The sequence below is a fragment of the Rhineura floridana genome, chromosome 17 (genome assembly GCF_030035675.1).
Source record: "Rhineura floridana isolate rRhiFlo1 chromosome 17, rRhiFlo1.hap2, whole genome shotgun sequence".
NCBI classification, from domain to species: Eukaryota; Metazoa; Chordata; class Lepidosauria; order Squamata; family Rhineuridae; genus Rhineura; species Rhineura floridana.
In genome coordinates this window covers 6573342-6585733 of record NC_084496.1, presented here as the reverse complement: position 1 = coordinate 6585733, position 12392 = coordinate 6573342, and the positions used below count along the sequence as shown (strand labels likewise).

At 49.1% G+C, this 12392-nt stretch overlaps 1 protein-coding gene across 8 annotated transcripts in view; it reads right to left on the bottom strand.

The window, feature by feature from the left end:
* Positions 1 to 7457: 7457 nt before the first annotated feature.
* Positions 7458 to 12392, bottom strand: part of SEPTIN12 (septin 12) — an 84745-nt gene continuing 79810 nt past the window's right edge. For all 8 annotated transcript variants that reach the window (XM_061599302.1, XM_061599303.1, XM_061599305.1 and 5 more), the window contains 4 exons: positions 12042 to 12137; positions 11155 to 11251; positions 9218 to 9269; positions 7458 to 8734 (listed from right to left, as the gene is read on the bottom strand). In XM_061599302.1, coding sequence (XP_061455286.1) covers positions 8584 to 8734; positions 9218 to 9269; positions 11155 to 11251; positions 12042 to 12137 — 396 coding nt within the window. In that variant the 3' untranslated portion in view covers positions 7458 to 8583. The remainder of the gene's footprint in view (positions 8735 to 9217; positions 9270 to 11154; positions 11252 to 12041; positions 12138 to 12392) is intronic.

Below are 12392 nucleotides of genomic sequence, written 5' to 3'. Positions count from 1 at the left end.
GCAAATCCCTCCAATTTGGTATGCAATTTTGCCAAATGTGCAAATTTTTGCACAGCGATGTCCCCTAATGAAATGCCTTGTGTTTGTTATTTTCACTAGTATATGCATTTGTATGCCCACTTTACCCTAATATTTTTATTTTCATACATGTTATGTGGCTGGACAACGGCACTGCAAAATTCAGAAAAGTGCGAATTCTGAACGATGGCTGTGGTACAGTCCGCATATCATTTCAGAAAGTGCACATTAGGGTAGGTTCACCTTTCAATGCAAACTGAATCAAATTCCCCCCCATACCGACACCAGAGTGCTCATGCCTCAGCCCCCCTCCCCATGACCATCAATGGAGGAAGGGGAGACTGCAGTGACCATGAGCATACTTCAACCTTGGGGGGTGCAGTGAAACACTGCACGCACAATGGCTGTTTGTTCTGCTGGATACATCCAGGTTGGAGTCCAACACTATCTAGAAGGCCACAGGTTCCCCAGCCCTGGTTTTCATGGAATATTTAGGCTCCTATACTGGATCTGCATTTGGTTGTTACAAAATGGCTTAGATTCAAATGCATTAGCTGAAAATGCAATTATTCGGTGACGCTCCCCCCCGGCAAGCAAAATAGGGTCAGTGATTTTTGAGAGATAGCTAACATAAAAGAGAGATTATCTCTGTTAAACAGGGAGAATGGGCACATACGCTGTGCCCATTGCAGTGACTTGGGACGGGGTCACCATCCTGTCCCACATACTGCTCCAGGTATATATGTGCATCAGCCGACAGCCATTGCAATTTGCGTACAAAGTACAAACACATATAAATGCAATCAAGCAGATAAACTGAAAACCATTTAAAACTCAAGAGAGCATCACTGGGACCCTTCTTTCAATGGCAGTTACCAGAAACTTTGCAATTTGTACTGTCACCAGGTTACCTTGTGCCATAGATTTCTCTCCTAGCCTTGCTTGTCCTTTGTCCTTTGGCGGGGTCTGTGAGCACAGGTGGGAAGAGCACACCTCGCACCCAAGTCTTCATTCTCAGTATAGCTCAGCCCAAAGGTTGTTGCAAGGCTTCTCCAATAAAAACTAAGAGCCCTTTAAGTGAGCCAATCTAAGCTGGGCTCTCATCCAGTGACACGTCCAAATCCTCCTTTGTGCTCAGAGCAAATGAAGTTACTTGTATTACCAAGCCCAGATATGGCAAAACAAAGAAGCCAGTTTATTCTCCACCTTGGCGCGGCTCACTTAGACCTGATTTAAAAACAACCACCCACCATGAAATTAAAACAAAAAGACTCGGGTCAATCCCTGGCATCTCTGTGGAGGGCTGGGAGAGGCAGGGGTGTAGTCATGCAGGATCTCAGGGGGTCTTAGAACCCTTACTTTTTTGGGAGCCAGGTCCCAGCAGAGTCCGTATGTTTCCAGCATCCTACGAGCCAAAAGGGGAGCATGTTAGCCACTGAGAAGAGTCTTCTAACTTGCTTCCATGTCATTTCCTGCTGATGGGAGCCAATCCGAGTGAAAGAGGTTGCTAGCTGTTCCTACTTCAAAAAGCCAAGTTGCGGAGAGTTCTGTAACTGCTGAAGAAGAGCCAGTGAATCCTGTTGCAGCAGGAGATAAACATGCAGAGACTGAATTCAGTAATTCAAGCAATATCTGTGGCAGTGAGAAAGGACAGTCAAACAGTGATAGTGACCCAGAAGCAGAAAGCAGTATGTATTCAAGTCTGGCCAGATTATTCTATAATCTTAGAAGGGAGCATGACTGTCATGAAGGAACCCTGCACTTCTGAATTTGCCCCTACACTCTGTGTGTGTGTGTGTGTGTGAGAGAGAGAGAGAGAGAGAGAGATCCCTGTCTGAAACCCTGAAGAGCTGCTGCCAATCAGTGCAGACAATACTGAACTGGATGTACCAGCGGTCTGACTGAGTTCAAGGCAGCTCTTTATGTTCCTGATGAAGAAAAAGAGAAATTGCACAGAAAAGACAAACTTTTTTTTTTAAGGATGTGTTCATAACGAGGGCCTAAAATCACCAAAAACAGAAGGCTTTTCTCTTTTTTTAATGTTTACAAAAATTAACATAAGACAAGATAAATCACTTCCTAGTGGCTCCAGGAAACTCTGAAAGCATCGGGAATCCCTACTGACTCGGTATTACCAACATCAGGAAGTGAGAATCAGTGAAAATTGGGCATCCGCATTGATGATGTTACAGGCTTGAGGCTGTTGCCTAGGAGGTAGAGCAGTGGGTCCCAAACTCCTCCCCCCCCCGGACCACTTGAAAATTGCTGAAGATCTTGGCGGACCACTGAAGGATTTTTTCCCTGCCTGTTGTGGCAATTGTAATCTGCTGTGCTAGATGTGGTGTGATTTTTAATTGCATTTTTACAGACATGCTGTGGACCAATTGAATGAAGATCTTGGACCACTGGTGGTCTGCAGGCCACAGTCTGGGAATTCCTGAGTGGGGGAAACTGTCAAAAACAGAAACAGCAGGAAATCAACTTATCAGAGGTAGAATTGCAAGAGAGTTAGAAGCTATTAGAAGTTGCCTATTGGTAAGAGGGAGGGCCAGTGTGGTGTAGTGGTTAGAGTGTCGGACTATGACCTGGGAGACCAGGGTTTGAATCCCCACACACCACACAGCCATGAAGCTCACTGGGTGACCTTGGGCCAGTCACTGCCTCTCAGTCTCAGAGAAAGACAATGTAAACCCCCTCTGAATACTGCTTACCATGAAAACCCTATTCATAGGGTCACTCATAAGTAGGAATCAACTTGAAGGCAGTGCTTTTCCATTTCCATTGGTAAGAGGCAGTGAGGGCAGAGATTAGAGCATCCTTTTAGAAGTCTGGGGCTCCAACCCCCATCAGCCCCTGCCAGCACAGGTTGATAAAGGCTAGGATAGAGGCAACCAAATCCAAATTAGGATTGGAGAGAACCAACAGAAGGGAAGGGACAGGAAGGCTCAGTGGGCAGAGCACATGGTTAGCATACAGAAGGTCCTCAGTTCAATCCTCAGCATCTCCAGGTAGGGCTGGGTGTGTCCCCTGGTCTGAAATCCTGGACAGCTACTGCCAGTCAGTGTAGATAATACTGAGAGACATAGACCAATGCCATAAGTCAGCTCCCTAAGTTCAACATTGACATGAAGCTCGCTGGGTGACGTTGGACCAGTCACTCTCTCTGCCTAACCTACTTCACAGAGTTGTTGTGTAGCTCCTTGGAGGAAAGGTGCGGTAGAAATGTCATAAACAAATACTTTGTAATGCAGTATATGTGATATACACGTTTGCTCACCCACATAGGAAGAGCAAGCACTGAAGAGAACTCAGAGATTGGAGTCTGTTTGTTTTTGGAAGATACAGGGCATCTGAAAAGCATCTGTCAAGAAAAGGACCGCTTAGAAATGGTTTTATATGTGTGTGAGCCAGTGTGGCGTAGTGGTTAGAGTGTTGGACTATGACCTGGGAGGCCAGGATTCGAATCCCCACAGAGCCATGAAGCTCACTGGGTGACCTTGGACCAGTCACTACCTCTCAGGCTCAGAGGGAGGCAATGGTAAACCCCCTCTGAATACCGCTTACCATGAAAACCCTATTCATAGGGTTGCCATAAGTTGGGATCGACTTGAAGGCAGTCCATTTCCATTTTGTGTGTGTGTGCAAGAGAGAAATTGGACATCTTCATGACTGCAAAACTTATATCGAAGGGGAAAAAAAGAGAAGACAACCAATTTGCCAGGATGCGGACTTTGCTTATCTGGTTAAAATAAATGGACATTTATAAAACTTTTGCCTTACATGAATCTGTTTTGAGCATTTTGGCACATGCACAGAGGCATGCACTAGGTTAAAAAAAACAATGGGGGAGGGTGGGGAGGATAGATTTCTCTTTGGGAAGATGGAAACAGTTGAGCCAAAATCTTTGGCCAATCTGCACAATCCCATTTTTTAAAAGCACCAACTCTCCTGGCTGCTGTCGATGACTGTGGGCTGTCAGCTAGTAACAGTAAATTTAATTGCATACCACAGCAAAATACACTTCTGAGGAGTTGCGACACCCCCTTCAACCCCCCCCAAGCATCACAGGGAGTGTGGTGGGCACTACCACTGAAAACAGGCTTTGTCAGAAGATAAATCGGCTTTTGTTTTGAGAGACAGCGAGACATAGTGGATAAGGTGTATTATGAAGCACCCCTAAAAATGGCCAGCTTTTGCTCATAAGGAAATTTCAGCTTTGGTCTGGAGGGACTTCACGAGAGATTTCATTACAGGAAGCTGAGCACGTGTGTTCCAAGCAAGTTGAGAGGCAAGAGCATTCAGTACATTCATTGTCTCCTTTCTCTGTGAATCTTGACCATCCCTCCTTTATCATTTGTAAGTATAAAGAAACAAAAAGTGTCAGATTCCTTCTGAAAGTGTTGGATCGAGATGTGATCACCTAAATTTCACTCCTCTCCCTCCTTCTCACAATTACTACCCAGGTACTGTTCAGTAGCCTGAAGGCTCTCGCCAGCAGCGCCCAAAAGATATGCTAAGCTCTTTCCCCCCATCTCACCTGGACAGCAGAATAACTCTTGCATCGGTTTTATTAGTAAATGTGCTAATTTCCCTTTCGAGAGAGCATGCTAATTCCCTCTAGAGGTCATACATTTGCTTTTGCTTCATCTCTGTGGCTGTGTTAACTCTTGGGGGCGCCAAACTCTGGAGTGTGTCCAGGTCTTGGAGTGAAAAGAGCCCTAGAACCGAGTGTCAGGATTGCATGGAAGGATGGCAGGCCTGCATGCAAACCGCGCACTTCCTGACAGGTGCCAGGCTCAGAAATGGGGAGACCTGCATTCGAATCCTTTGTGAGCTGTGAAGCTCTCAGTGAGTGAGCCTGGGCCAGTCAAGTCACTACCTCACAAGGTTGTTATGAAGAAAAGGGAGCCATCTATGGTGCCCTGAGCTCCTTGAAGGAAGGGATGCATAATAGTAATAATAATAATATCTGGAAAATGCTTGTCGGTGCCTTAAAATAAAAACAATTTCCTTTGACAGACACACCTCCTTTCCAGGTGGTCTTCAAAATGAGTCCATTTTCTCCCTGTCTATATTTTTTTGGGGGGGGGGTTCCAGATCCAACAAAGCCATGACACAATCCAGTTAGTGGACTCTCATCGGCTTCCCATCGGATGCAGTTTCTAGGATCTGACTCTAACTGTCCCTCACCCTCCCACACTTCTGAAAAGCAGTCTGCACTGGAAGACATTCCCCCTCTCCTCTCGTTGTAGAAACAACAAAGTGGAAACATTTGCACAAAGCACGATGGGACCTTCTAAGTTGTGCCAAGAAGGTGGACATCCCTGGCACCTCCTCGGATGACTCCCAGCTTCCGTGGGCTTGGTTCCTCAGAGCGAAAGAAGACAACACGGGCCAAGCCTTCAGGGTCAAATGAGATATGAAGAGGCCAGAGTGTGTGGGTTTAAATGTGGACGCACCTCAATTGCAAAAGTCCACGGAGGGAGGAAAGGATTTGGTTTTAAAGGCAACGAGTGGCCAGTTGATGCAAGAATGGCAGAATCTGTTGCCTCACCTGTGGCCTGGCCCTCCCTCAAGCGTTTTTCTCCCCATCATCGTCGCTCTCAGAACCAAAGCCTTTGCTAGGAGAACAATGCCCAGAGAAAAGGGGGGGGGAGTAAAATGAGTGGTAGTGAGTGTGGTGGGGAGGGGGGCAGATGGAATACCAGTGGCACTTCCATGCCAAGGAGTAAAGTAGGGTTGGTGGTACGTGCGTGCCAATATGCAGCGGAACCCACGATGCATGGGGACAGGGTTCAGCTCCCCTTCCCACTTGCAGTGGTCCCAATCACACATCCTCCCCTCTGCTACCTTAAAAGTGAAACCAAGGCTCATTATCTGTATAGCTTAGTGCCTGGTGATCCTTCTTTGGTGAGAACTGAGATAGGGATTGCAGCTCAGTGACAGAGCAGCCGCTTCGCCTGCTGAAGGTCCCGGGTTCAATCCCCAATGGCGTCTTCAGATAGAGTTGGCAGAGACTCCCTGTCTGAAACCCCAGAGAGCCTCTGCCAGCCAGTGTAGACAATACTGAGCTGGACGGACCAAGGGTCTGACTCTGTTTAAGGCAGCTTACAATGTTATACAAGTGAGTCCCAGGTTTTGTCTGGGAGATGTGGAAACCTCCGGGTTTCTAGTAGTCCTCCCTGTGGGATGGTTGCAATGCGTGTTCTTTCTGGCTCTCAGGCTTTCCCCCGACAATTCCCCCAACCCACCACGAAGCAATGGGAGAGACAGCAGGGACAGGGCTGGCCCAAGACATTATGGCTGCCCGAGATCGAATCAAATGGTGTCCACGGGCTTCCTGTTTCCTCCTCCCCCATAAGCAAATATGTCAGGTTTTGGTTTCTCATTTTTCCAATCTTAAGTTCAGTTCTCTAAATTTCCGCGTCAGTTTGCAATTTTTTTAAAAAGTCCTCATGAAAATTCATCAGCATTTTAGTGCTAACTTCTCTGAACAGTCACAGTTTTGAATGCAATTTTGCCTAATATGCATGTTTTTGCAAAGCATTTTCTCCTACTATAATGCACCTTTGTATGTTAATTTCACTAACATATGTATTTTTATGCACACTTTACCTTAGTGTGTGCATTTTTGCATGCATTACTTGGCTGGAGAACTCTATTGCAAAATTTGGAGATGCGCAAATTTGGAAGGACGGCTGTGTTTTGGTTCACAGATTGTTTCGGAAAGTGCGGATTAGGTAGGTTGGCCTTTAAATGCAGACCGAATCTAATGTTTACCCGGCTCTACCTTCAGCTCCAGTTATTGCCATTTGATGCACCTTCCATCTACTCTTCCACCCTCCTCTCCCCCCTCAGCGTAGCTCCCTTCCTTCAAGGGTGTGAGGCAATGAGGGGTGGCCAGTCAAGATGGCCCCAGAGCATCTGCACCACCACCACCATTTTCTTGCAGTGACAAAAGCTATTTAAAAAGCTATTTAAAGCTGACCAGCAGGCACACAAGGCCTGGATTTCATTCGTTGGTGGGACTGTGGTACACAACAGCAACCATGGGGGAGCAGCCGTGTGGGTGGCCAACAGCAAAAGGGGGAGATCCACCATTCCTCCCGGTCCACCATTTGAGTCAAGAGGGTCACCTTGACCACATTCAAAACCTGTATTCTCCTCACAGAGCTACAATTTCCAAGTGGTTTGACAGTCCCTCTTCCTAGAGAACTCTGGAAATTGTAGCTCTATGAGGGGAATACAGGGGTCACCTAACAACTCTCAGCACCCTTCACAAATGACATTTCTCAGGATCCTTTGGGGAAAGCCAGGGCCATTTAAAGTTGTGTATGTGGTCTTTGCCTCACCAAATGGGCAGCCCTGAACAGAGAGATATCTCCAGCTTTACCCTTGAGAAGGGTTCAAAGCCCCCAGGCAAAAAACTTCCAACAACCTTCTAAAGTCGCTCTTTAATGTGTTCTGGAGAAGCCCAATCCGCCCAAGAGTGTCAAAGTAATAGGGTGAAAGGCAGACCTCCTTCCAGGAGATGGCGCTGTTCTCCTGTCCTGCGTCAACAAGGGACTGGATTGTCTTCTCTGAACTGCCAGCCCCCCCAGCTATTCTCCAGGAGTGAGAGACACAAAGAGGGAGCTTTGCTCCAATCAGATGCGTAGAAGCTTGACTTGCTCGGGCCAATCCTGGGCCTTGTGGCTTGACGTGGCAGCGTTTGGGCGACGCCCCTCCTTTCGTCCATAGCGCGTACAAACCATCAAGAACGGTCCTAGGAGTTGGTCTGAATTCCCGCAGGAAAGTCGGGAGGCAGAACCGTCGCCAGAAGGCTCTTGTTGCTGTCGTGGTTGCTCTATTACAGTCGCCACGACCCCGGCATGGGAAAGTCTGAAACGGGGCTTCCTCTTTGCCCTCGGGGACTGTGGGCTTACCTTTCCATGCAATACAGACTCTTCAATGGCTCCCCACTGTTCACCTCCCCCCCGACAAATATGAAGGACAACCATCCTAGTAATAACAGCATTTTGGAAACAAAAGAAATAATTGTGGGTGTCAGTTAAGGGTTAAGGAAGGAAACAGGCCGGCTCTGCTAAGGGGTCATTGGGATAAGTGGGACGCCAGACAAAACACTGGATATCTGGAATAGGGAGCAGCCCACACAGGTGGCGAGAAGGTCCCCCGGGGCCCAATGTTCTACTTGATTGAATAGCAGAGGCCAGGCCAACACAAAGGGCAGTGGCCCAGCTGAAATGCCGAGGGTGGGGGGGGTGAGGTGGCCGGCTGGGCTATCAGGCCATCCCAGAGTCCTCCTGCTCTGAGGCGTGAAACTGAATGGAAGACAAGTGGAGCAGGGCAGGGGTGCCCAGCAACAAGGTCAGGATGTCAAAGTCAGAGACGCTATTTATGCTCGGAGATCAGGGCTCGGGGTGGGACGTGTCTCTCAGGGACTCTGTTCCTGCTGATCGGAGAAGGGGGGGCAGACAGGGGAAGCCAGTCCACTGAAGGTCTCGGGTGGGTGTGCCTGTTGAGGCTGGGGAGGGACCGGAGAGGCCACATGCCCTCCCCTGCGGCTCAAAGCTGGCTCTCCAGCTCTCCGTTGAGGCAGGTCAGGGCCAGCCGCTTGCTGCCCTTGGCCAGCAGGTTGCTCTCGTTGAGGCGCTGTGCTCGGTACTGCTCATAATGCACGCTGTGAGTGATGTCCTTGAGGTCCTGGAGGTGGGAGCTGGGAAAGGAAGGGACACCAGCAGGAGAGGTTGGAGCAGTGGGGAAAGTCAAGGTTTTGAACCGTCCACCTCTCTGCCCCTGATTTCTGGCTGCCTGCTTCTTTTTGTCATCATTCCCCATCCATTGGGAGCCCCGGTCCTCTTTCCTCACCCCACAAAGAGGGTCTGCAGTGGTCGCATTCCAGCTCCTCGGGAACCCTGAGAGGAGAAGGCCCTGTTGGTGACCCCCACCTAGGCCCGTTTGGCCAGTTTGATCTGCAGAACCGGTACCCCCAGGAAGCATCAGCAAGGGAGACCGACCAGGCAAGCCATGCCACCGTCCCCCACCCCGTGCCGTCCGCTAGCTGTGCTACCCGCAGGGAGCAGTCGATACGTCGTCACACCCCCTTCTGCCCTGGGCCCAGACAGCCTTCCCCCGAAGTTAAACAAACAAACAAACTCGCCCCCCCAAAACGGCAAGTTTTCCCAAGCCAGGAGCTCACCGGATGAGGAGGTCTCGCAGCAAAGGAAACTCGCAGTGGGCTGGGTTTTCCACTGAAAGGAAAAAGGACAAAGGGCGTCTGAGCATATATTATGACTGCTAGGCAACAGTGTCAGAATGCCCTGGGAAGAGGAACTGATTGTTAAACTGCTCTGGCAACTGCAGCCCTGTGAGGCGAATGGGGAGTCTCCTAACTCCTCTCGGCACCCTTCACAAAAGACCCTTCCCAGGATTCTTTGGGGGAAGCCATGACTGTTCAAAGTGGAATAACAGTGGGATAAAGGCAGGGCGTGCATATGGTCTCAGAGGAGCAAAAGGATGGGCTGAGCCTGATGGATTCCTGGCTGGGGGCCTGCACCCCTCTAAACTTGAAAAAGCAGTTCCATGCCATTTTACAGCAGCCGTCCCCACTCTGGAGATCTCCAGCTGTTTGTGGACTACAACTCCCATCAGCCTCAGCCGGCAGGGCCATTTTGAGCTGCAACTCCCATCAGCCCCAGGTGGGTTTTTTTAAAAATGAGTAAGTGGTATGAAAATTCAGTTAAATAAATAAAATAAAATCTTGCTCTCAGTGTGTGCATTGGTGCACTTCAGAGCACCAGAGGGTGGGGTCCCTGCCCCGAGAAGCTTACAATTCAAAACTCAAAAGAGGAAGGGGAGGGGAGGGGAGGCCGGGGCTGGAACCCAACGGGGAAGTGACATGCAGCTGTTCCACCTGCCTGTGCTCAGCCTTCGTGACAGCAGGGAGAGGGGAGCCAGGGGGTTGTGCGACAGGCTTCACAGAAAAAAGAATGTGGGTTTCAAGGAGGGTGATGGAGGTAAGAAAGGTGGCATCACACACAGCTGTCGTGGCCGGGAGGCAGTTCCAATGCTACGGGGCAGCAGCGAGGGAGAACGTGCAAAGTCCTTTTGCAGGTTGCAAAGCAGCAGGGAAGAGGGTGTAGCAGTGAAGTAGCCGGTGGGAGGAGGGCACTTGACCCTCTCCTCACCCGCTACTTTCGCTTTCCCTTTGCAACCCTGTTCTCCAAGTGAAGTTCCAGATGTGTATGCATGTGTAAAAGAGAGATGTTTGGGGAGGAGAACGGAAGGTTGCAAGGTGAGATGAGCAGTTAAGCACCACCCGTCTGACCACTGCAAATCACACCCTCCCCCTCCCCCATTTTTAGCAGCATTCCGGGTTCCCTCGCTCACTTCTGCTGCTGATCGTTTAGCTCGGCCCTTGGGTTTAATCAGGAGATCACGTGCAATGCTCTGAAAACGTCCGGGCTCTGAGATGCACGTTCCATTGTAGACAAGACGCCAGCAAGGAGGCAGCTGAACACCAGGGGGCAGCAGATTTCCAAATATAAACCACTGGAGGGGGGCCGTAGGGGGAGGCGGGGAGGAGGACACGGCTGGGAAATATAAGGGCACTTTGAGACAGAAACTACACTTTTGATTCCGTGGAGAAGAGATCCCTATGACGGCAAGGGGCTGAGGTTTTCTTTGCTGCTGCTGTCGCAAATGTACGACGTTTTGCGAAGGCAGCTACCCAGACAGAAATCCATCATCATCATCATCATCATCTGGACAATGCCTAGTGGGTGCATGCAAAGGAAGCCAGCAGAATCTGGTGCTATTGCAGGCAGTTCACACATGCATTTATTTTGATGTGCTTACCAAAGTTAATTTGGGGCGAGGGTTTTGTCTTATACCAAATCAGGCCCTGGGCCCATCTAGCTACCTTTGTCTGCACTGACCAGCAGCAATTCTGGGCTCCAGAGAGGAATCTCTTCCCAGCCCTGCCTGGAGATGCCACTGGGAATGGAACCAGGGACCTTCTACAAGCAAGGCAGGTGCTCTGCCACTGAGCTGCAGTCCTTCCGTCTGCCCTGGGAATGGGTGTGTCTCTTTCCTTCAGGGCCTCTCCAGTCCAGCCAACATCCCAGGAGGAGTTACCTTCAATGATCCCCCACTTGGTTTTGCGGCCCAGGACTTTCCTCCCATTCGCCTGGTGCTCCTTGTCTGCTCCCACCACCGCAAAGGGGATTTTCTCCTAGAGGGAGAGGACGGGGTAGAGATTAATCCAGGGAAGGCCAAGGGTGTTTGTGCTCCCCTCTGTCCCCTTGCCCCCAGCTGTTTTGGAGGGCGCTAGAACAATGGTTTCCAATTTTGTTCTTTCCCCTTCGATGGACCACTTGAAAATAGCTGAGGGTGTTTGCGGAACACTTGGTGATTTTCCTGCCTGTTGCAGCAACTGCAGTTCCAAAGAATTCAAACTGTAATACAACAAAATGCAATGCAAGGAGTAAAAGAGGCAATCGAAACACCGTTAAAAACCAATATGAATATCCAAAGCGATGGATGTGCCGTCTCCCGTCTTCAGGCATAAACTCACAGACATGCCACGGACCACCTGAATGAAGATCATGGACCACTGGTGGTCCACTGAACACAGTTTGGGAACCCCTGCTCAAGTATTATAGCACTTATGTATTATATCCCATCACTGAAGACATCTGAGGATGAAGGCACTGCTTCCTTGGTCGGTCATATGGACAATCCCAACCAATCAGAGATCACATAGCAAAAAGAAAATATGCCACAATGCTATTTAACCAATCAGATTTGGCTGTGTCCTGAGACTCCTGACATCACTGAAGAAAATGTTGATTCAAAAAGATGGTACAGGTTCCTGAACAGGCAATACTTTGAAAGCAACAATTCAAAAATTACCAAAGGTACATGTGCGTATGGGTGTATGAATTCTACTACAAACGTTCGTCAAAAACAGCACAGAGAAACCCTCAGAGAATTCCTTCCCTTTCCAGACTGCAATCACTCACCCGGATTTTGTCATTCAAAAGCCTGTCATCGGGGTCACTGTCAAAGTCCTCCTGGGGGTAAACATGGATTCCATGGGCCTTCAAGTCTTCCTGAATCTGGCAAAATGAAATTATCGACAATGAAATTATTCAGATTAATGAATTAAAATTATTGGCACTGGGCAAGGGCCGTAGCTGAGCGGCAGAGCATCTGCCTTACATGGAGAAGGTCCCAGGTTCAGTCCCCAGCATCTCCTGGGGACTGAACCCCTCCCTGAAACTTGGAGAGCTGCTGCCAGTCAGTATAAAACAGTACTGAACGAGATGGACCAATGTTCTGACTTGTACAGTTCAGGAACCACTTTATTATTT